At 40.9% G+C, this 22,536-nt stretch overlaps 1 protein-coding gene across 3 annotated transcripts in view; it reads right to left on the bottom strand.

Moving 5' to 3' along the window:
* LOC138743649 (slit homolog 3 protein-like) overlaps window positions 1-22,536 on the bottom strand; it is a 726,007-nt gene that overhangs the window by 155,625 nt on the left and 547,846 nt on the right. For all 3 annotated transcript variants that reach the window (XM_069899177.1, XM_069899179.1, XM_069899178.1), the window contains one exon: window positions 5,145-5,216. In XM_069899177.1, coding sequence (XP_069755278.1) covers window positions 5,145-5,216 — 72 coding nt within the window. The remainder of the gene's footprint in view (window positions 1-5,144; window positions 5,217-22,536) is intronic.

Raw genomic sequence — 22,536 nt, forward strand, 5'->3', positions numbered from 1 at the left:
AAGTTGGTCTGGAATTGTCCTTTTGCATTGGTCATGACATTCCAGAGGTTTCACCTGGTTTTTCACTGTGTTTTTGGATCACCTGATCTAAAAGCCACAAATCTGGTCTTCAGCAATTTGCTTATCTTTTGGTTCAACCATGACTTTTGTAGTGTACACCAGGACTGCCTGAGGAAGAACACACTCATCCACTCAATTCCTGATAAAGTCGGTAACAGCTGTGGCAGGCATGACATTGGTGAACCTGAGAACAATCATATGCAATGCATGTGATTCCATTGGGAGCAAAATGCCAGCTGGTTCCATTCATTATACCAAGGACACTTATTATCATTAATGTTATTTTATCAGAAATGTTAAGAAGGCACTTAATTAAGAAAATACTCCTGATGAGTGAAAGATCTGATCATGTGGTTGATGAAACTAGGGCAAACTATTAATTTTAATTTAATTTTTAAAATTTAAATTGGAGATACAGCATGGCATCAGGCCCTTCCAGTCCATGAGCCAAACCACCTACACCAATTAACCTCCCCCATATGTATATGGAGGGTGGGGGAGGAAACTGGATCACTTGGAGGAAACTTGCACAGTTCATGGAGAGAATGTATAAAATCCATTCAGACAGCGGTGAAATGAACCTGGGTCATTGGCGCTATAATAGCATTGCATTAACTGTTATGCTAACCGTGCCACCGAAAGAGACCACCAGAATGAGTCCAAAAGTCTTCAGCTCCACCATCACATGGACTTCTGGGTATCCACATTTCAAGTAAAACCAAAGAAATGCTGGAGGAACTCAGCAGGTCTTGCAGCGTTCATATACAAGTAATATGCCGGGCCTGAGCCCTTCTTCAAGGTAAGAGTGAAAAGCAGGCAGGCGCCTGAATTAAAAGGCTGGGGAGAAGGGAAGAATGGACAGGGGGAGGAGTACAGACCAACAGACAATAAGTGTTAATTGGAAATGGACAGGACACAGGAGAGGGGAAAGTTGAGATTTGACTGGGAGGGGTGGGCTGGATTTTTCTTTGGCTCTGTGGAAGCAGAGCTGGGTGAAAGGAGACAGAGGGAAAAGGGGAGAGACAGAGAGAAAGATAGACAGAGAGACAGAGGGAGAGAGAGAGATAGAGAAAGTGGAAAGGAGACATCGGATAAGATGGCGGTGGGGGGGGAGATAAACACCTATTATCTGTTGGTCTGTGCTCCCACTGTGTATTTACTACAATCACAGCATCTGCAGACTTTCGTGTTTCATCCCATATTTCAAAAAATGTGGAGGTTATAGGTCAATTAGGGTATTTGGGCAGTGTGGGCTCATGGGATGGAAGGGCCTGTTCAATGCTGTATGTCTAAATGTTTTAAAAATATATGATGTCATTCCCGATGGGGTGATCGATCTCAGTCCCTGGAATAGGTTTGAATTCAGCAAAGACTAATTGTGCTTTCAAAACAATAAAGTTCCATGTCATTTTTAAAAAATAAATTCAGTCCATTTATTTAATATCTGAACATCTTGGAGAAAATAGTGAAACACGAATGTCTGCAGACACTTTGTAGTAAAAACACACATAAATGCTACAGGAACTCAGCCAGTCTCGCAGTGCCCACAGGAGGTAAAGATATATTACCAAAATCTCAAGCCTGAGTCCTTCTTCAAGGTATGAGCAAAAAAACAATGAAACTGGAAAGTCAGAATCAGAATTTATCATTATGAACAAGTCATAAAATTTGTTGTTTTACAGTAGCGTCAGAGTGGAAACGTTCATATTAGAACCATCTCACAACATTATTATAAAAGATAAAAATAATAGTGCATGAAAAGTAAGGTAGTATCTTACAGTGATCATTCAGGAAGTCTGCAGATGCTGTGATTGTAGTAAAAACAATGCAGAAATGCTGGGCATCAGAATAAAGACCGAAGACTGGCAGGGGAGAGAAGTCCAGACCAACAAAAGATATGTTAAGAGGAGAGGTGAGAATTGATTTTGACTCTAAAAGTTCACCATCGTGGCGTGTGCGAAACTCCTTGGAACTTCAGGGACTGAACGTGAGGCCTCCACTGAGGACAGACCATTCTGTCTCCAAAAGAGGAGGTCAGAAGGGATGATGATGACCAGGCAGGGGTCGGTGGGGGGGGGGGGGGGTGGGGTGGGAAGGGAGGAGGATAGGATGGATAACATCAATCAGAAGGGGAAAAAATGTGGTCCTTCCAGGTTTGCTGAGGAGATATCACAATGAAAATAACTTGGGTTGTTTTACTGGAGGTACAAATCATATATGTGTGCTTACTATTAATAATTTAATCGAGCAAGTCGGTAAAGAGCATTGTCCTCGAGTTAAAACAATATTCACAGTTCATCACTGATGATGAACATTAACATTGGATGGGTCCATTGAAGGCAAATTCATTGGTGTAGGGTTTCCAGAGAAATACATGCAGGAATTTGGATAATTTCATCCGGGTCCAGTGCCAGCAGATGTTTGAGAAATGCCTTTTAAGATATTTAATCCTGATGTGCCCATATCAGAAATCCACAGATTGCCATCAATTTTCTTTAAGTTTGTTCGTTCCCATGCACAATTTCCTCTTCTTCCCTCTTCTACTCAAACCATTTGCTCAGACTTGGAGATGGTTCTCTGGTCACCCGTTGCTGCAACCAGGTGAATATTCTGCATGTTGATTTTCTACATCAGAGCATCATTTGTGTTGTTTGGAGGATAATAGCAGCTTTATGACTCCTGACTTTACCTGATTTGCACTGCCTCCCATTGTATATCTAGCAGCTGTTCCAAGTTCGTAAGCAGGATGAAGGGAAGGGCAAGATTACTCCAGTGATTGAATTCCAATGAGGGGAAGCTGGGGACACAGGGGGCAGCAGATGCTGGAGAGAAATGCTGGAGGAACTTAGCAGGTCAAGCAGTATCTGTGGAGGCACAGGGATGGTCAGTGATTTGTGTTGACACCCTGCTTGAGTTTGTTCAGCATTTTCCCCTTTGCATCAGTGGGATCCTTCAGGGTTGCAAAGGAGCATCAGACTCTGGGCTCTTCATTTCAGGAGAACAGCAAGGATGTGATAGGGACCACGTCTGATACTTCTGCTGACAGGAAAATATGATCCAAGGATATGTGCTACTTAAGATGTGAAAAGGTTGACTGAAGAGATAGACGGGAAAATGGAAAAAGGCACGTGGGAGAGGAAAATCAGATGAACGAGAGAACAAAATACGAAAAATGAAAACAGGCAGAGAGGGAAAAGAACAGGGAAATACAGAAATAGATGAACAGGCTGGCTGGAGGGATAATGAGGAAAGGATCTGGGAGAAAGGAGCACAGAATAGGCAATTTGACCCAACTCATCCAGGCTGCTCCAGTAGGTTTTCTGGGCAAGTCACATTTTCCTGCATTAGATTCACATAATTCCAAGTCCTTCCTATCCAAACATGCTTCCAAATGTCTTCTGAACATCACAATTGTATCCATTTCTATCATTTCCTCTGGCAGCTCATTGCAGATACAGGCTACCCTCTGAATGAAAGATCACTTTTCAATCTTTCACCTCTCACCTTAAACATCTGCCCTACATCTTGGCAAAAGACTGTGGTAATACATGTTATCCATTCCCCTAACTATTTTATACTCCCCTGTAATGTCCCTCCTATGCTGAAAGGAATAAAGACTCAGCTTATTCAACCTCTCCTGTGAACTCAAGAACTTAAGTGCCAGCTACATTCCTTTAAACCAGTGATTTTCAAACTTCCCCCCTAAACTTGCATTCTACCTTATGCTGTAGGTGTTTTGTGATTAGTAAAGGCACTGCATTTGGTGTAATATACTGGAAAGTTGATCAATGAGTAGAAAAGAAAGATGTTTTGTAAATTGTGATCAGACCTGCGTCAGCTATTCACATTATGAATGAGTTAGTTAAAGGAATCATATGTAACTACTTAGATCTGTTGAAGACAAATCCATAGATCCAGGTGGAGTTTTTCTGCAGGGGGACTCCAGAGGGAAAGGGATACAGTAAGTAAATGGACAAGTCAGATCAATATAATGGGAAAATGTTAGGCTATTCACTTAGATAGAGAAAAGTATTTTAAATAGTGAGATAGTGAAAGGTATGATTATTTTGGGCCCTTGTACATAAATCACTGATAGATGACTGATCACTGATAGAGCAAGCAATTAGGAAGGCAGACAGTATGCTGGGCTTCATTGCAAGAACATTTAAGTAGTAGAATAAAAATTTCCTACACCAGTGGTTCTCAACCTTTTTTTCCCCCACTCATGGATGCCATAGGTGCTCTGTGGTTAACAAGGGATTACTTAAAGAGATATGTGGGGATGGGGGGGAAGGTTGACAACGACTAACCTACATCAAATAATATAGGACTCATTCCAAACAACTCTACCTGGGTGAAAGAGGGTGAGCGGTGATGAATCATCTTTGCACCACTTTAATTCAAAATTAAAGTGATGTGGTTTTGCTGAGATGAATAAGGTTTGTATAGTGTTTTCCAGGGTATATGCAGGGAAGATGCTCCCCTTGGCTTGAATGCCTGAAACAGCAGATGTGGTCTCTGAATTGGAGATGCAGAACTGAGAGGAGGAGAAATTCCCTCACACAGAGGGCACTGATTTTTTGGGACTGTAACCAAAAGGTGGCTGTGGAGGCTGAGTCACTCATTATATTCAAGACGGAACTGGTTTATGTTTTAGTAATATGTAATCAAGGTTCATGTTACGAAATGATGCTGAGGTTAAAGATCACCCATGATCTTATTGATCGGTGGAACAGACAAGAGTGGCCAAATGATCTACTCCTGCTTCTATTTCTTCTTATGCCTGTGAGATGGAGACGACCACAATTAATCGGGAATTTTAGATATTTATATTGATTCAATTCAGATGAAAATTCCTACTCTAAGATCAATCTCCTTCCCTTAAAAACATGCCAGTTTACTGAAAGCACCAGGGTTTGACCTGGCTTCCGACGGTCTTTTTAGTGCTTAACTCAGGAAAGGCTAAGATGAGTTCACCTTGAAGCAAAATCAAAAGGCATGCATTTCCCAGTAGTCTCCATGGTGATCATTCTGATAATGATGACCCTGCAGCCCAACTTTCAATAGACACCGTGTTTACTCACATGCGCTTGAGCTTTTTATACTGAGTGAATGCTCCGGCTCCCACAGTCTTGATCAAGTTTTGTTCCAGACGTCTGTAGATTTGAAGGATAAATAGAAAGAATCAAATTTCAGTAGCAGAATCCAAAACATACCAATACTTCTCCCAACGTAAGAACTGTATCAATGATTTAGATAGGGCATGCAAAGGGATCGTAATCACATGATGGTGTTCATTATGTGACTCAGGGAAGAGAGGAATCACAAATGAAGGTACATTAAACCTGATATTAACATGTACTCCTCATTATTCTAAATACACAGTACACTGTACCCCATCAGAGTTGACTCAATCAGGTCTGTACTCTGTCATTCTATGCACTCATCCACCCGCTGTGTGAATTTTTTTTAGTGCACTATTATGTGTCCACAGAGAACTAAGACATATTGCGAATATAAAGCAGGTGTTTAAATGATCTACAGTCGGCTGGTAAGCACAGAAAATTGATTTTGAACCAAAGGCAGATCTTCCAACCACAGTCACATACCTTACAACTCAATAGAATGTCAGTCTGGGTTTAAACATTAGTTACGCAGTATGCCCTCAACTCAGACCAAAGGTGGCAGATTTGAGAAACCGTGCACCACCAGTGAATGAAACACATTTAATCTGTGCCACAGGCCTGCTCTCGAACAGGCAAGTAAAATGATCTTACATTTGTCTCATGGAACATTCCAACCTAGATGTTCTTGTCTTCCTCTCAAGAGCTCAAACATTCCTCTTCACGTTCCTTGTTGATTTAGCAGAGAAATAGGGGATTATTCTTTCTATTCTCACCATCCATTCACTCCCTGTTCAGTAACTTTATCCTGGTATTCCTCTGCTTAACCATATTCCTCCCCACCTCCACACACACCCCATGTCTTACAGTTAGGAGGTTAAGAACACACATTGGCAACATCCATGGACTTCTTTCACCTCAAGTAAGAGATGAGATCACCCACATAGGGCCAAGAGAAAATCCTGAAATTAACATTTGTTGTTTGAGTTGGACAAGTAATATAGAATCCTGCTTTTAAAGTCAGTTTGTTGACAGGCCATTATTCTCATTTACAAATGTGCTTTGGTTAATCTGTAAGTAAGTTTGTAACCCATATGTTTATTGATTAAAATTACAGCTGGAAATTATGTCTGGGGTTGCTGAATTCCTGGTGCAAGTTCAAGGATTGATTTTGATAAAGTGCAATAAATAGCAGGGATGTAGTATCTTCATTCTCTGCAGGTCAGGGATGGGGATTGGGGTGGGGAGGGGTCATAACTCGGGGATGAGATGTCGAACCTATTATTTGAGTCAGGCATCCAGCCAGATCGCACATGACTGAAGAGCTGCTGTTGAGGCAGTGCTGGGTTGTTTCATACTAAGCTGATGTTCACATTGATAATTATAATTCAATGTTAACTTAACCACACTCATTCCATCCCACCTGCAATCCAGCAAGCTATTGGTAATTTTTTTATTTTTAAAATATTTTTATTGATTTTAATAAACTTATATGAAATAATACAATTTAATAAAAAATATTAAAACATAGACAAATTATAAATCATCCATCATTCATATTCCAAGTACTATATATTTTAAATTAAAAGAGCTAATAACAAAAAAAAAGAGAAAAAAAGAAAAGCTCAAAACCTTGGCCTAACGGCATTGCTAGATGTTATATACAATTACTAATAAAAGGGTAGAGAAAAAAGTGAAAATGGAAAAGGTACGAGTCAGACAATTTAATCACATTGAAGTGAAATTATGAAGTAAGTGAAAGAGTCAATAAATTACCCACATAACGTCTGAAATCTTATATCTAAATTATTAAATAAATATTAAATCTTTTCCATATTCAAACAGGACGTCACCCAACCACTGATCATGTGTAGGCAGGCAGCATCCTTCTATTTAAGTAAAATCGCATGCCTCGCCAAAAGAGAGGCAAAAGAATTAGCACCAAAGACAAAGAAGAATCATTCCCTCCCATTGTACCAAAGAGGCATTAAATCTATATTAAATTTTTTTTGACCACATATGGAAAATCTCTCTCCACTATTTTTCTAGACTAGGGCAAGTCCAGAATTAATGACGCTTCACCGCTCCTACACCTGTCACACCAGGAACTCGTATCAGAGGAAAAGCAAGGCAATTTAACCTTGGATATATATGCTCTGTGTACTTGTGAACGGTTCAAGGATCTTTGGAATGTGACCCTTGGAAAACATAAGGGTTCAATCATGTTTATATAGTTTTTGTCTCCGAGCTTCTCTTGTAGAAAATAGGGCACTTTATTTGTATGTTTAGATTAGTTCATTGCAGTGGATCATGCACCAGATAGACTTAACCTATATTTATACACTTAATGTAAATGGAAATTGGTTAATTAAAAAATTATCTATTAAACATTTACAATTTAACAAATAACATCTCCAGGGTGCACATTTCCTGAACATCTGATGGTGGACTTTACCTTCCTATCATTGACCAGAGAACCACGCAGTTTGGTGCAAGGCGAGCAATGTCACTGTGTCAGCGCTTCACTGGATAGAGTTGGGGCAATTTATTTCAATCAATAATTAAGCCTGAGTGCTGGAATTTTGTAGTTAAGAGGATTTGAACTAAATTTGTGTGAGAAAGATCTGACAAACTTGGAATAACTATTTACCTCAGCAAACAGACATTTGCAGGGAAGGAGGGCAGATTGATTACAAGGAATGAATGGCAAGGATAATTTTCAATTACATAGATCAGCAGAGAAGGCTGAGTACTAATCTAATGCAGTTGTTGCACGCATAATATCTAAAGAGCTTACGTGCCATGGAAGTTGGATTCACCACAAATGATTTGATGATTCTAAATCATTTGTGGAAGTGGAAAGAGAAAATTATTTTGTACAGTATATTTGAATGGTTGAACAAATTATGATGCACTCCAGGGCAAACAAACAAACTCAAACTGCCAAGCTGTACTACAGGCTTTAACTAGCTTAAACCTTACGTTCAAGATTCAGTCTCCCTTCTAGCTCCACGTGCTCTACTCCTACACAAAGGCCGGTGTGAGCCTTTATATGGGGCCGGTGATTTGCAGGGAGCAGGTGGAGCCAGCCTCTCAGGTTACCTCCCTGCAGGCACAGTGGGTCACCCCCTACAATAGGCAGGCAGGAATGCAGATAGGCGTAGGCAAGTCACAGACAGTCCAGTGGTTGTATCACCACACAAATATACGGCAAATAATTGTGGGTGTGATTTAGTCACACATTTGTAATGCATCCAGCAGTTATTTATAAATAAGTCGATAGCCATAATCAGACTCACTTACATCACATTGTGATGAGCCCTGAGCACACACCGACGATACATGATGTGGGTAAACATTTTGAATGTGTCACTTCAGGAATCCAGATGGATGATGCTCTCACTGTGACTTTGTTTTGGGATCTCTTCAATTATTTCACATTTTTCAATCACATCACAATGGCAGAAGACCTTGTGAGAGGGATGGAGAGCAACTGGCAGCTCACCAGTAGATGTGCTCAATTGTCAAGTAAAGCTGCATTATGTGCAAAGGTAATGAGGAGCAATTATCACTAATGTCACAAAACAAGGCAGCGCAATTCATTTGTAAATGATTAATACCATCAGGAGCAGAATGATTCGTTCAACTTGCAAAAAAAGATGGGACTTATTTTAACATTAATAGCAAAATTAAATAATTTCCTTAAAGAACGTCAGGAAATGCAATTCAAAAAATGAGATCAGCTCCAACTCTGAACCATTTACCGCTCTGAACCTTCAAAATCCTTTCGTATTTTAACCATTCTTCCCAGCACTCCAAAGTCAGCATTGTAGAGGGTGCAGAAGAGATTCATTAGGATATAAAGGTTCACTAGGATGCTGCAAGGTGTGGACCGTGTGAGCTATAAGGAGAGATTGGTCAAATTTTGATTGCTTTCTCTGGAGCATCTGAGCTGAGGGATGGCCTGAGAGAAGCACATAAAATTATATGAAGCTTGAATAGGTTGGAGAGACTTTTTCACAGGGTGGAAATATCAAATGCTGGAGGACATAGGTTTATGGTGAGAGGTAAGCTTTTCACAGAGAGCTATTAGGGGAAGTGGTGGAAGCAGATACATATATTCATTCAAATGTTTCTTATACATTGCACTCGTATGTGGCTCAACCACCGGCTCCAGATTGCAGATTTCAGATTTACTGTCTGACTACATACATGAATGACATCACATACAACCCTAAGATTCTTTTTTTCTGCGGACGAGGCAGAATTACCACTTATTGGTTGTGCAAACAAAAACTGTATACGGTGGGCATATACATGTAAACAAATAAAACACTGTAAACAGACAATGAATGTAAACTGCAATACAACAAAAGTTAAAACAAGAATCAATAATGTGCACAAGTAAGAGGCCTTAAATGAGTCTCTGATTGAGTTTGTCATTAAGGAGTCTGATGGTGGAGGCGGAGCAGCTATTACTGAGCCTGGTGGTGCAAGTCTTGTGGCACCAAAACCTCTTTCCTGATGACAGCAACAAGAACAGTGCATGCCCTGCAGCCTGTTCCATGCACCTACCCTCTGTGTAATCTCGAAATACTGATAACTTGAAGCCTTCAATTTACAAAAGGTCAACACTGATTGAATTTGTTTGATTGGACAAGTTTTATAAAGCAGGCTAACTTTGGGGGCTTTGTTTGTCTGGAACACAGTGTCCAATTTAACCACTCTCCTGAGAAAGTAGGATCACACAGCAAGCTTGCTAATATACTGCTCAATCTGACGGTTTGCTGGCACTCTTCAGTGAAATAATTTGAACTGTGAAGCTTCACATTATGCTGAATCCAATTGGAGAACATGTTTGGCCTCAGCTTCTTTTGCTTTGATTGTAAACAGAAAATTATACAATGATGGTTCCTGGACAATAGCATTGGTTGGACTTGATGTGCAAAATTGTGAAACTGATCAAATAGATCTGGCAGTCCTGCTATTCAGCAATATAAATATTGACCACAATATTAGTTGGATATCAGGGGTAATAGACAACTCGAATATTTTCATCCTTTTTCAAAACCTTAACTTCAATGGTTAAAGGTAAATTCTCTCTAATATCACTTGAAATACTGATTTGTTTGATTGAATGACAGCTCTCACCTTAAAGAAAGACTGTCCAGCACAACTTTAATACCCATACTCAATCAGAAAGTTCAGTTTGCAAGATTGAAACTATTCCTTCATTGGAAATAGCTTGACTTGGCTTAAAATATGCTTTAAAATTAAAATTGGCTGGTGATGCAATCACAAAGGAGGCTCACCAGCGGCCATACTTTGTGAGGTTCCTGAGGAGATTTGGTATGTCACTGAAGACTCTCGTAAACTTCTACAGGTGTACTGTGGAGAGCATTCTGGCTGGTTGCATCGCTGCCTGGTATGGACGCATCAAACATCAGGACAAAAATAAATTTCAGAGGGTTGATAACTTGGCCTGCGACACCACGGGTATTTGAGGATACCAATGATGTCCATCGTGGACATCTACATGAGATGGTATCTTAAAAAAAGCAGAATCTATCCTCAAAGACCCTCACCACCCAGCCCATGCCCTCTTCACTCTGCTACCATCCGGAAAAAGATACAGGAGCCTAAAGACGAGCACAAGGACGGCTTATTCCCCGCTACCATTAGATTCCTGAATAATCAATGATTATTCAAAGACAGTGCCTTACTTTTTGTGCACTATTATTTTTAACTTTTTATGGTAATGTTGTGAAATGGTTATATTATGAATGTTTGTTCTGTGACGCTGCCGCAAAACATCAATTTTCATGACTTGTTCATGACAATAAATTTTGATTCTGAAATAGATCAACTCAAATAAATACATTAAATGAATTGTAAATAGAATGGAACAGAAGGCTTCAAAGTTTGCAGCCTTGAATCAGTGGCAGCTCCTTCAAACTCTGAGGCAAATTCAATCTTCATACCTGAAGTATCTTCAAGAAAAACAGCCATTCTCACTCTCCTAGCTAACATTTAATCTTCAGCTACTATAAATTCATTGACTGGCCATGCCTCAGTGCTTCTTTGGTAGATTCTTGGTTGTAAATCAAGCTCGTGTGTTTCTCCTCAATGTAGCCATGAATCCAGTCCAAAGATAATTGATTCAGGGTGCAAACAATAAATGTTCAACTTCTCTGTTTGTTTCTTTGCAGACTGGAATTGAAAGCAGAGTAAGTGAAATATAGACGGATGTTTCTTCCATCTGTCCATTTCCATTACATGTTTCTCTTTCCAGTAGAACCAGAAGCTAGAATGCTCTGCCATTCAATGATATTGTGGCTCGATTTCCATCTCAGCTCTTGTGGTGATACAACCACCAGCTGACTGCAGGGGGTGATCACTGTACCCCTAAGGGGCTGACTCCACCTGGCCGGCTGTCAATCAGCTGACCCGAATGTAGACCTGAGCCGGCCCCCTCCTGAGCCAGTCATCCGGGGAGCCACCGAAGCATGAACTGGTGTTCAGACTTTGACTGGAATAAAGCCTGTTGTACAGTCTTTGGAGTTTAGTGGTTGCTCGCTGCTACCTCAGCTCTACACAATGGTCATTTTCCAATTATCCCAAAACCAAACGCATCTCCAGTGAAAATATTCAAGGCCTGAAAACCCAGAACCTTCCAGAACAGAGAATTCCAAAAATTCACAAACATTTATGAGCAGAACCTTCCCCATCACACCTCTGTCTGTGGCTGATCTCGTGTTCTGAAACATTTACTTTCAACTCAATCTCCCTTTGACGAGCATTTACATTTTCAAATACCTTGAATATTTCTCTATATTTTTTAATGTAAATTTTAAATTTAGACATACAGCATGGTAATAGGCCCTTTCGCTCCATGAGCCATGCCACCCAACTTACACCCAACTGACCTATAAACCCCAACCCCACCCCCCCAAGAATGTTTTTGAATGGAGTGAACAAACTCGAGCCCCCAGGGAAAACCCACACTGACAAGAGAAGAACGTACAAACTCCTGACAGACATCGCTTGAATCGATCCCCAATCTCGATCACTGGCGCTGTAACAGCATTGTGCTAACTGCTACGCTAACCATGTCACCCTCTCTAAGGAGTTTAGGCCCAGTATTTTCCATTTCTCTTTTGAGGAAAATGTTTCTGATCCAGACCAATCGAGTGATTGTTTGCCACCATCCCACCAGAGTAAATCTATCTTTCTTTAAGTAAAGAAATAAAAAATAACATAGTTTCAGAAAAAGCCCATAAAATTAGTATGAGATTTCTTAATTCTGACTCTCCAATTCATTTGAAATAAAGACTTACATTTCACTTGTCATCTTAATTGACTCAAATCACTGTGATCTCAGTCAAAGGAATCCGAATATTTAAAAAAATTCAGTCCTTTGTTATTAACAACATTCTGCTCTTTCAAGTTTGAAAGCAAGATGAGTAACTTTTCCTTTCCCCCTCATCAGTTATACTTTCTTCCTGCCCTGTACCCTCACATATTGGTCTCAACAGTAAAATAGAAGGTGTTGGTCTCTGCATATTCATCTGAGTTATTAATAGACCATAAATAACCAAGGGTCATGTAATAATTGGTTGGGCACCCAAAAAACAAAGATATTTATACCTACTTTTATTTTTCTATGAATCTCCTATACATCATAACAGTTCAAACTTTGTGCAATAATCCAATTATTGGGGAGAAAAACCTTAAAATGCACGTGTTTCTGTTCAATGACTTCAAAACCTTAAATAAAGTTGTCAAACTCAATTTCCCTCCAAAAATCCATTTTGGCTTTTTCCATATGTAGTATGTTTTCTTAATGTCCTGCATCGTCCCTCATAATAGAGTTAAACATTTCCCCACCCACCCCCCCCACCATATATGATGTTAAGCTAATTGGCTGAAATTCTCTGCTTTCAATAGTGATCTAACATTTGCTACCTTCCAAACTGCAGCAGTCATTCCACAATCAAAGACATTGTTACAACAGCAATAGATGTCAAAATCCAAAAATGTGAGCTGTCAAGTTCATCTGAATTGTCAACTTTTAATTCCATTAGTTCATTCAGAACTAATTCATAGCTAATTAGTAATTTTGCCAAGTTTCTTATTCTCACTAGACCATTGATTATCCATTTCCCGATTGTTATTAGTAGCCATATCAAGTATTTACTTAATATTTATGCCATTTCCTTTCTCCACTATAGTTTATGCTGTCTCTTCCTCTAAACAATTCATAATAACTACTGCCAATTCTTCCCTTTTACATACTTTTAAGCTATATTTCCTTCTTTTTCTTCACATAATAACAATTACTCAGCCATCTTTTGGTCAATTTTAAAGCTCATTCAATTCCTAGTTTTTGAATCAAAGATCATGGAAACAGATCTTTTGGCCCAGAAAGCCTGCACTGACCATCAAATACCCATTTTGCTCATCTCGTTTTACTCTCCCGCTTTGTGGTCAGCTCTCTCTACAGACTTCCACTCTCTCTTCATGCTTAGACCAATGTACCTACAAACCTAACCACTTCTTCAGTTTATAACTTTATTTTTGAAACATTAGAAACTTCTTCTTAAACCCTCAGACTTGGCCACCAGATGGATTTTGCCTTTTGCCTGGATGCTGCCCTGGATCCAAACTGATCGCTACCACCAGGGGTGCATTGCTAATTTTTTTAAGGTGCCGAAGCTCACCAGAACCGGCGACAAGAAGGTAGAGCCACCCCACGAGGTGTCTGTAGCAGTTCCACGAGGTGCCGGAGTGGAGCTCTGGTGAGCTCCAGTAGCACTGTACCCCTGCCTACCACCTCTACCACCTAACCCAGAGGGACAATCAAGCTAAGTCACTGCAACTGAGCCCCTCTTCAAGATATAAGCAAAAGGCAGGCAGGCATCAGAATTAAAGACCAGGGAGAGAAAAAGGAAAGAATGGGAGGGGCAGGAGCCTAGTTCATCAGGAGTGCATGACCAAACACTTTCCAACATGGTTATTCCATTTGTCACTTCTCTGCCCATTCTTTTAAGTCTTTCTAGAGACTCCATGTTTCTTCTACACTACCTGCTTCTCCCTTACCTCCGTATCATCTGCAAACCTGGCCACAAAAGTATTCATTCCATAATCTTAATTATTAATAAAGAACATAAAAGGAAGTAGCCCCAACACTGACCCACTAGGAATTGGCAGCTAACCAGAATATCATTCTTGCATTCCAACCCTTTGCTTCCTGACAATCAAAAAATGCTCTCCCCACCCTAGTATTTTTCCGGTTATATCATGAGGTCTTACCTTGCTAAGTAGCCTCATGTGCGGAACCTTGTCCAATGCCTTCTGGAAATCAGAATACACAGCATTCACTGCAGCTCCTTTATCTGGCCTGCTGGCCACTTCCTCCAAGAATTCCAATCGGTTTGTCAAGCAAGATTTTCCCTGAAGGAAATCATGCTGGCTTTGGTCTATCCTGTCATTTGCTTCCTAGTATTCCATAACCTCGACCTCTACATTCGGCTCCAACATCTTCCCAACCACTGTCGTCAGGCTAACTGGCCCATAATTTCCTTTCTGCTGCCTCACTCCCTTCTTGAATAGTGGGATGACATTTATGATTTTCCAGTCCTCTGGGACCATGCCAGAATATATCAATTCCTGAAAGATCATTACCAATGCCTCCACAATCTCTACCACTACTTCTTTCAGGACCCAAGGGTGCTATCCATCTGATCTGCTAGACCTTTCAGGTTTCTGAGCACTTTCTCCCTTGAAATAGTAACTGCACTCACTTCCCTTCCCTGATATCTTTTGATATCTTGTACACTATTCATTTAGTTCCTCTGCCATCTCCTTGTCTCCCATTATTAATTCTCCAGAGTCCTTTACTGGTGGTTTAAAATTTACTCTCAGCTCCCTTTTGTGGAGTAGTGACAGATGTGTCATTACTTGTGAATCAGTGCATTCTGACTTTAAATCGGAGAATGGGAAACTCTCTACTCGTGACTAATTTGATCTTTGTAGTCTTGAGGGTAAATGGATTAAAAGGACGACAAAGAAGATGGCGATGACTGCATTCCTTCCTACTTCAAGCTATTGGCCACAACATAGCTTGAGACATGATCTTTGGCAGACAATGGTGGCATTGGACAATTCCAGTTTCTCATAACGCCCACATACCTTTTCAATTGTCTCAGTCACATGGGCTCCTGTATTACAATCCCAGCATTTTAATCGTCATACTTAAAGGCATTAAGAACCTTGCTCAATTTGAGATTGAGAAAATTTTGAACTCTACATCACTGCACTCATTATCCACCAGAACGGCATTTGCTTCTCAAAAAAGCATTTCTCCTGATAGTCATATCTCTTAGGTTCAAGTGGTATTACTCACTAAATGAGCAGGGAAGTTCTCTGATGCTAATGGTGAAGGATCCTCCACCAAAATCACTGTAAGCTCCTTGTTTGAGGGAGCTTGGTTTCCACAAATTGGCTGCTGCAAATTTCAACATTGCAATGTAATTAAACTCCAAATAGATTTTGTTAATTGTAAGTGGTTCTATGGATTTCCAAGAAAGGCACTGTATATACGTGCCAATTTTATTTTTACATTTGTCTTACCACAAGACCAATATGCTATAAAAGAAGTTCTGTCCCATTGATATTAAAGCATGCAAACAATCTATTAAAGGTTGGAGCCAAGGTTCCTTGGGGGAAGGCTGTCTTCCTCCCACTGGGAGAGGATTAAAGGTGCAGCCAGCCGGATTGGTTCCATGCTTCAGCAGGTGTGCCCCAGCGATGATTTTAACCAGTCTCCTCAGTTTGTTCAGATAGGCAAGATTGATGTCACCACCTCCCTCACTCTTTCTCCAAAAAACAGTACACCTTTGTATCTCTGCTCAGACAAGGGACAACCTGTTCTCAATAAAATGCTCCTCTGGCCGGCAACGAGGCAACAAACTGTGTGTTGGCAACTTCTCCTGAACTTCCTGCCTTGGAAAGCACTGCAAGTCCTTGACTGAAGGGAGTAGTGAATTTGGATCCCCAAGCAATGGCTGTTTGATTCTGTGTGCGTTCCTCCATTCTCACTGAAAGGCTTATTTCCCCAAAGAAATGTCACCATATGGAACACGTGTTTTTAATAAGTCAAGATTACTTTCAATATTCAAAAGAATATTAATGCTTCAAAGATATCATGCTTCATCAGAAATGAATTCAAGATCAACATGATTATGTAGCGGTAAAGGGAGCAAAACAAAGAACTTTAAATCTGATTGTTTAATAATTCTATATTGAGCTGATCTTTAGAAATTAAAACACAACCACTTCTTTTTGAACTCTTTTGTCAACATCAGTTTGAAATTAAATGGCATTGACTTCTTCCCACATCTCTAATAAAAGTATTTCTTTTATCCTTTGCTTTTCCTGTCGCATTCAGTCAATTTATCCTTGAACAATTCTTGACAGTTTGTGTAATTTAATTACTAAAACTGGGTTGGAGCAGGAAACAAGAGTTAAGTAAATGGAGCCAGACCAAGACTTCACCCAACTTCAAATTAGGATAAAACATCTGTGAGGAAACCCAGTGTAAAACCATTCAAAATTGATTCCTTTTCTGATGGGAAAGCATACACTATTGACTTCAGAAAGATGGTAAAGATCGACTTGTTTTATAAACGTGCAGCCGACTGAAATAAAATCTATATCATTTCATGTTTTTTCTGTGGTGGTGGAACCACTGTATGCCTGTTGGCACATGGATGGCAGGCCTGCCACTTACTGATTGTACCTGTACTCCTCCCCCTTTTGATTCCCATAATAAAGGTAGCAACACCATAAACCTTCCCCCAGAACAAGCTTGGGTCTCGGATAAATGTGCCATCCTTTTGTGGTAATAAAAGCCCATCAGTCAGGTAACGTCTAGCCTTTGGACTTATGATATAGTGCATCATCTACAAAGGGAAAGGGGCAACCAAAGATCACAGTTACAGAGGAAAATAGACCACTTGGCCCCTCAAACTTTGCTTGACATTCAGTATGAATCACTCTCTCTTGATGCCCCTAATTTTCTAATCTTTGCGATTAAAAATCTACCTGCCTTTATCCATCTCTCTGGCATATCTGTCAGTTTTTTGGTCACTTTCCTTTTCCCCCTCAACCTTTTCCTGCTCTTATTTGATGAGTTCCAACAATTCACTGGTGGATGGGTGAAATTTTCACTCCTGTGTGCCTGCCAGAACGTTGAGAGCCAGCTCCCTGCTCCATCAGGATAGCACAGCCATTAGTATTTCTTGCATGTGACCTAGTTCCCAGCAGAATGTGACTCACAACAGTAACCCTGTCTGTCTTTATTCCCTGTTGGTTCACAGATACCAGACCAGCTTAAGAAATGGCAATTTTCAATGGGGGCAGCTTCGAAGATTCTCATCTGTAAATCTTTCAAGCCTCCTGAGTTTAATTACAAACCTTTTCAATAACTTTGTCATGCCAATGTCAATTCTTCATTACGTTTCCAAAAAAATAAGCACTTCACATGGGGCTCAATTGAGAAGTCTTTGGTTTCCTGTAATTTTATTCAAGCCTTGAAAGAAAATGTGGTCAGACAAATGTGTGTAGCAGTATAACCCTCTCTGGGAATTTCTCCAAAGATGGCATAACCACAAAAACCACAAGGAGGCCATTGGTTCATGATTGCAGCTTACACTGAAACAAAACCCAGTATTTTCTTACATGCACCATGATCAGATACCTGGGACATTTCCATAAGAGTTTGCCTTTAGTTATGTGCTTGGTTAAATGGGCAGAAAAATCATTCTTCAAAGGATCTCAAGTGCATCACCATTGGTAAACACCTTACCTTGGCTGAAATCTTTTTGTTGATGAATTAATAGGTATATTGATGAGATCTTTATCACCCCAGCAATAACATCAGCAAAACCTTGTTTGCGGCTTAGACTTCCTGTTTCTCACCAATCAGTTAGTTTCTGGTGCAAAGCACATGACCACCTGATCTGCAGGAGTGTGGATCCCCCTGGGAAAAGGCCAGCCTCTCCCTGCCCAGGTTGACACCATTTTATTTCAATCAGGAGTGGAACACATCCCATAAAAGATTCAGATTTCAGATCAATTTCAGATTCAGATCCAAAAGCAAAATATTGTAGGTGCTTAGAAAGGAAGGTGACATCTGTGACGAGAGGAAGAGAGTTAATGGCTCAGGTTGCTAACCCTACATCAGAAGTGATGAAAGATCATGGATCTGCTTTGATCTACTTTAATGATGCCTAAACTGCAGAGTTTTTTTGAAAATTTCCTGAAAACTTGACAGTATATTTGAGAGCTGCAATATGAATGACTCTTACCTTCAGCAATTCCACAGTTCCTCATTGTAAAGGTAAATGTGTCATCCCTCATCCAGCTCCAGATAAAATTAATTTTCATGATTGCAGCCATTTTTGAAGAGCATTGTGTTCTTCTCTCACTAATTAGCACTAAATGAGTGAGAAACTTCAGTCATGAGTGTTTTTTTTTTAAAAGTGGAGGAAGTTATCCAATTCTATTAAGGCAGATGGCCATTTGGCCCATCAGACCAATGCTGGCTCTCTGAGCAATCTCATCAACTCCTATTTCCCAGTGACCCTGTTGATCAACTCTCTTGATCCCCACCCCCTTTACAGTATCCAGTACCAGAACTTCTTTGGAATGTTGGAGGGAAGCCAGACCCTCATGAGAAACCCACAAAATTCACAGGGAAAATGAGCAAGCTACTCCCAAACCGAAGTGGAAGTCAGCATAGAGAGTGGAGCAGCAACAGCATTATTTATCTACAGCAGCACAGCGCAACGCTTGCTTTTCAATGCTAATCACAAACCATTCATCAAAACCTTCTGCAGTTCCTTAACATTTGTCTTACATCCAATACAAAATTATTATGGAGGAGAGAGAGCAAGTAACTCCTCAAGTCTGGTTCAACTGAAGAATGTACCTGTTGGCTTTATTCCCAGTGCTTGGAAGATGTGTTCTATATCTTTAAACTCTGGGTCTGGCTGCACGTCAACCACATGTACAGTTTTTCTCTCCGACAGGAAAGGAAGAGCTCTGCAAATGTTTTGTCCAACCTCATACTGTTTCATAATCCCCAGCACCAGAGTCCTTATCAACTCACCAAACATATTTAAATTCTCCTTCTTCCTTTGCAACTGCAAAATTTCCTCCCTGATCTACCTCTTTGAGCAAACCTTTGGCCATCTGTTGTGACACATCCTTATGATGCTGCTTGTCAAACCTCCTCTCCAATGATTGCTCATGAGAAACATTTTGCTGTCCATTGGTACATTGAAGGAACTGTCTTAAGTCCAGGTTACAGCTGCTGTTGGGATGTGCTTACATTTTATCTTGCTGCTTGGTGGGTAAGGGGTAGGAAAGCCATGTGCAACTATTAAGTCTCTCTCTACAACACTCATCCATTCCCAGATGCAGCGGTGCATGAGAAGGAAGTCTGGTAAAATCTGACTACAAGATTTAATGGACACTGCCCATATTTACATTTTAAAGTCACAAGATGTGGTTCCCAAAAAATTAGGCAACCTTGTCCGTAGTCTTGAATTCTGCTTTTTTGAACTCATTCAGTTCCTTTCATAAAGTGTAGTAGATGGCAGGGCTGTCTTTATAGAACAATTACTGATTTCTTACACGTTTAGCCCGCAAGCCTTCACACCTCCTTATTTATGTACTCAATCTTGAATAAGGAAGCGCAAGTCTTCAGTTTAAACCACAGATCAACTTTCTTTCAGAACAAGCCAGGTTTACACTGTCCCACCAACCATCCTACTTTGGAAATATATTGCTGCTCTTTAACCCATGCCAGGTCAGGAGAGTACAGGTACTCCCCGACTTATGACCATAATTAGGACCGAAGGATCAATCGTATATTGGAATGGTCACAAGTCTGAATTTTGCCCTAACACGTGGAGTACTGAAATCATAAAACAAACTTCTTAATCAAATCTTTATTTCATCGTAGATTTAAGCTTCCTGAATTTGTCTACCAACCTCGCCATAACATTCCACTTGCTTGTTAATGTCTGGTTTGGATGTGCAAACCCTATCTTCAGCCGACAGGATCTTTTGAACTTCGGTTTTCACCATAGCAGGTCCATCACAGGTATGTTTCTGTACTCATGTAATGTGCCGGAGGAGATATTCTGAACTTCAGGCCCTGTGTGGATCATTGTGGGGTCTGGCAGGAGTCGAAGGAAGAGGAGACACAGGAAGCAGGTGTGGACGCCGGTCCAGCAGTCAACCACGCAAACCACTGCTACCCAGTATTTTTCTTGTCAGTGCCAGATCCATCACTAACAAAATGGATGAATTTAAATTGCAGTTCTCTGCAAATAAACTCATTGAGGATTATTGTATTCTGTTAATAACAGAGACATTGCTGCACCCACATCCCAGATGCAGCAATTGAACTAGCAGCCCAAATGCCATTCCACTGGGATAAAGAAATAAAGACTCTGGTAAAAATAATGGGGGGGCGGGTGTGGTTATGCATGTCTTTCTTCTTTGGCTTGGCTTCGCGGACGAAGATTTATGGAGGAGTAATGTCCACGTCAGCTGCAGGCTCGTTTGTGGCTGACAAGTCCGATGCGGGACAGGCAGACATGGTTGCAGTGGTTGCAAGGGAAAATTGGTTGGTTGGGGTTGGGTGTTGGGTTTTTCCTCCTTTGTCTTTTGTCAGTGAGGTGGGCTCTGCGGTCTTCTTCAAAGGAGGTTGCTGCCTGCCGAACTGTGAGGCGCCAAGATGCACGGTTTGAGGCAATATCAGCCCACTGGAGGTGGTCAATGTGGCAGGCACCAAGAGATTTCTTTAGGCAGTCCTTGTACCTCTTCTTTGGTGCACCTCTGTCACGGTGGCCAGTGGAGAGCTCGCCATATAACACGATCTTGGGAAGGCGATGGTCCTCCATTCTGGAGACGTGACCTACCCAGCGCAGTTGGATCTTCAGCAGCGTGGATTCGATGCTGTCGGCCTCTGCCATCTCGAGTACTTCGATGTTGGAGATGAAGTCGCTCAATGAATGTTGAGGATGGAGCTGAGACAACGCTGGTGGAAGCGTTCTAGGAGCCATAGGTGATGCCGGTAGAGGACCCATGATTCGGAGCCGAACAGGAGTGTGGGTATGACAACGGCTCTGTATACGCTTATCTTTGTGAGGTTTTTCAGTTGGTTGTTTTTCCAGACTCTTTCGTGTAGTCTTCCAAAGGTTCTATTTGCCTTGGCGAGTCTGTTGTCTATCTCGTTGTCGATCCTTGCATCCGATGAAATGGTGCAGCCGAGATAGGTAAACTGGTTGACCGTTTTGAGTTTTGTGTGCCCAATGGAGATGTGGTAGTCATGGTGGGGAGCTGGCTGATGGAGGACCTCAGTTTTCTTCAGGCTGACTTCCAGGCCAAACATTTTGGCAGTTTCCACAAAACAGGACGTCAAGCGGTTATACATGTATGTACTTAACAATTGGTGCACTAATGCGAAGATCATAGACTGTCATTGTTCACCTGAGCTAAAGTACCTGACAGTTAAATGCAGGCGTATTTACCTTCCCCAGGAGCTTACTTTTGTCATAGTTACAGCTGTTTACATTCCATCTGGATGCTAATGCAAGCATAGCTTGAGGCTTTCTTCTCCATGCTATAAATGTACAACAGAGCTCCTAATCTGAAGCAACCCATATTATAGCTGAAGATTTTAATCATACAGATTTAAAGACAGCCCTCCTGTAATTTGAACAGCCTATTAAATGTGCTACCAGAGGCAAAAAGGCACTAGACAAAGTTCATTCAAACATTAAGAAGGTCAATGCCACTACCACATCTAGGCCAGTCAGATCACTTATCCATATTCTTAATCCCAGCATACACTTCCTTTAGAAGGAAAGCTCAACCCCCATGAAGACTGTTAAGATATGGCTGGAAGGAGTTTCCTTACAGCTGCTGGATTGCTTTGAGAGGACCAAATGGATCCTTTTTGAAGATCAGGATTTGGAGGTATACACATCAGTTGTACTCTGTTACATCCAGAACTGTGTCGGCAATGTCACCACCGACAAACGTATTTGGGTGTATTCCAACCAGAAGCCCAACGTATTCGGGTGTATTCCAACCAGAAGCCCAATGTATTCGGGTGTATTCCAACCAGAAGCCCAACGTATTCGGCTGCATTCCAACCAGAAGCCCTGGATGGCAAAGGAGGTCAAAACTCTTCTCAAGGATCATGACACCAGGCCTGGAGCTAGAGAACTGCACAGTGCCACTAGAGCCAATCTGAAGGGAGGCATCAGGGATG

This window comes from Narcine bancroftii, chromosome 9, assembly GCF_036971445.1.
Source record: "Narcine bancroftii isolate sNarBan1 chromosome 9, sNarBan1.hap1, whole genome shotgun sequence".
Classification (NCBI taxonomy): domain Eukaryota; kingdom Metazoa; phylum Chordata; class Chondrichthyes; order Torpediniformes; family Narcinidae; genus Narcine; species Narcine bancroftii.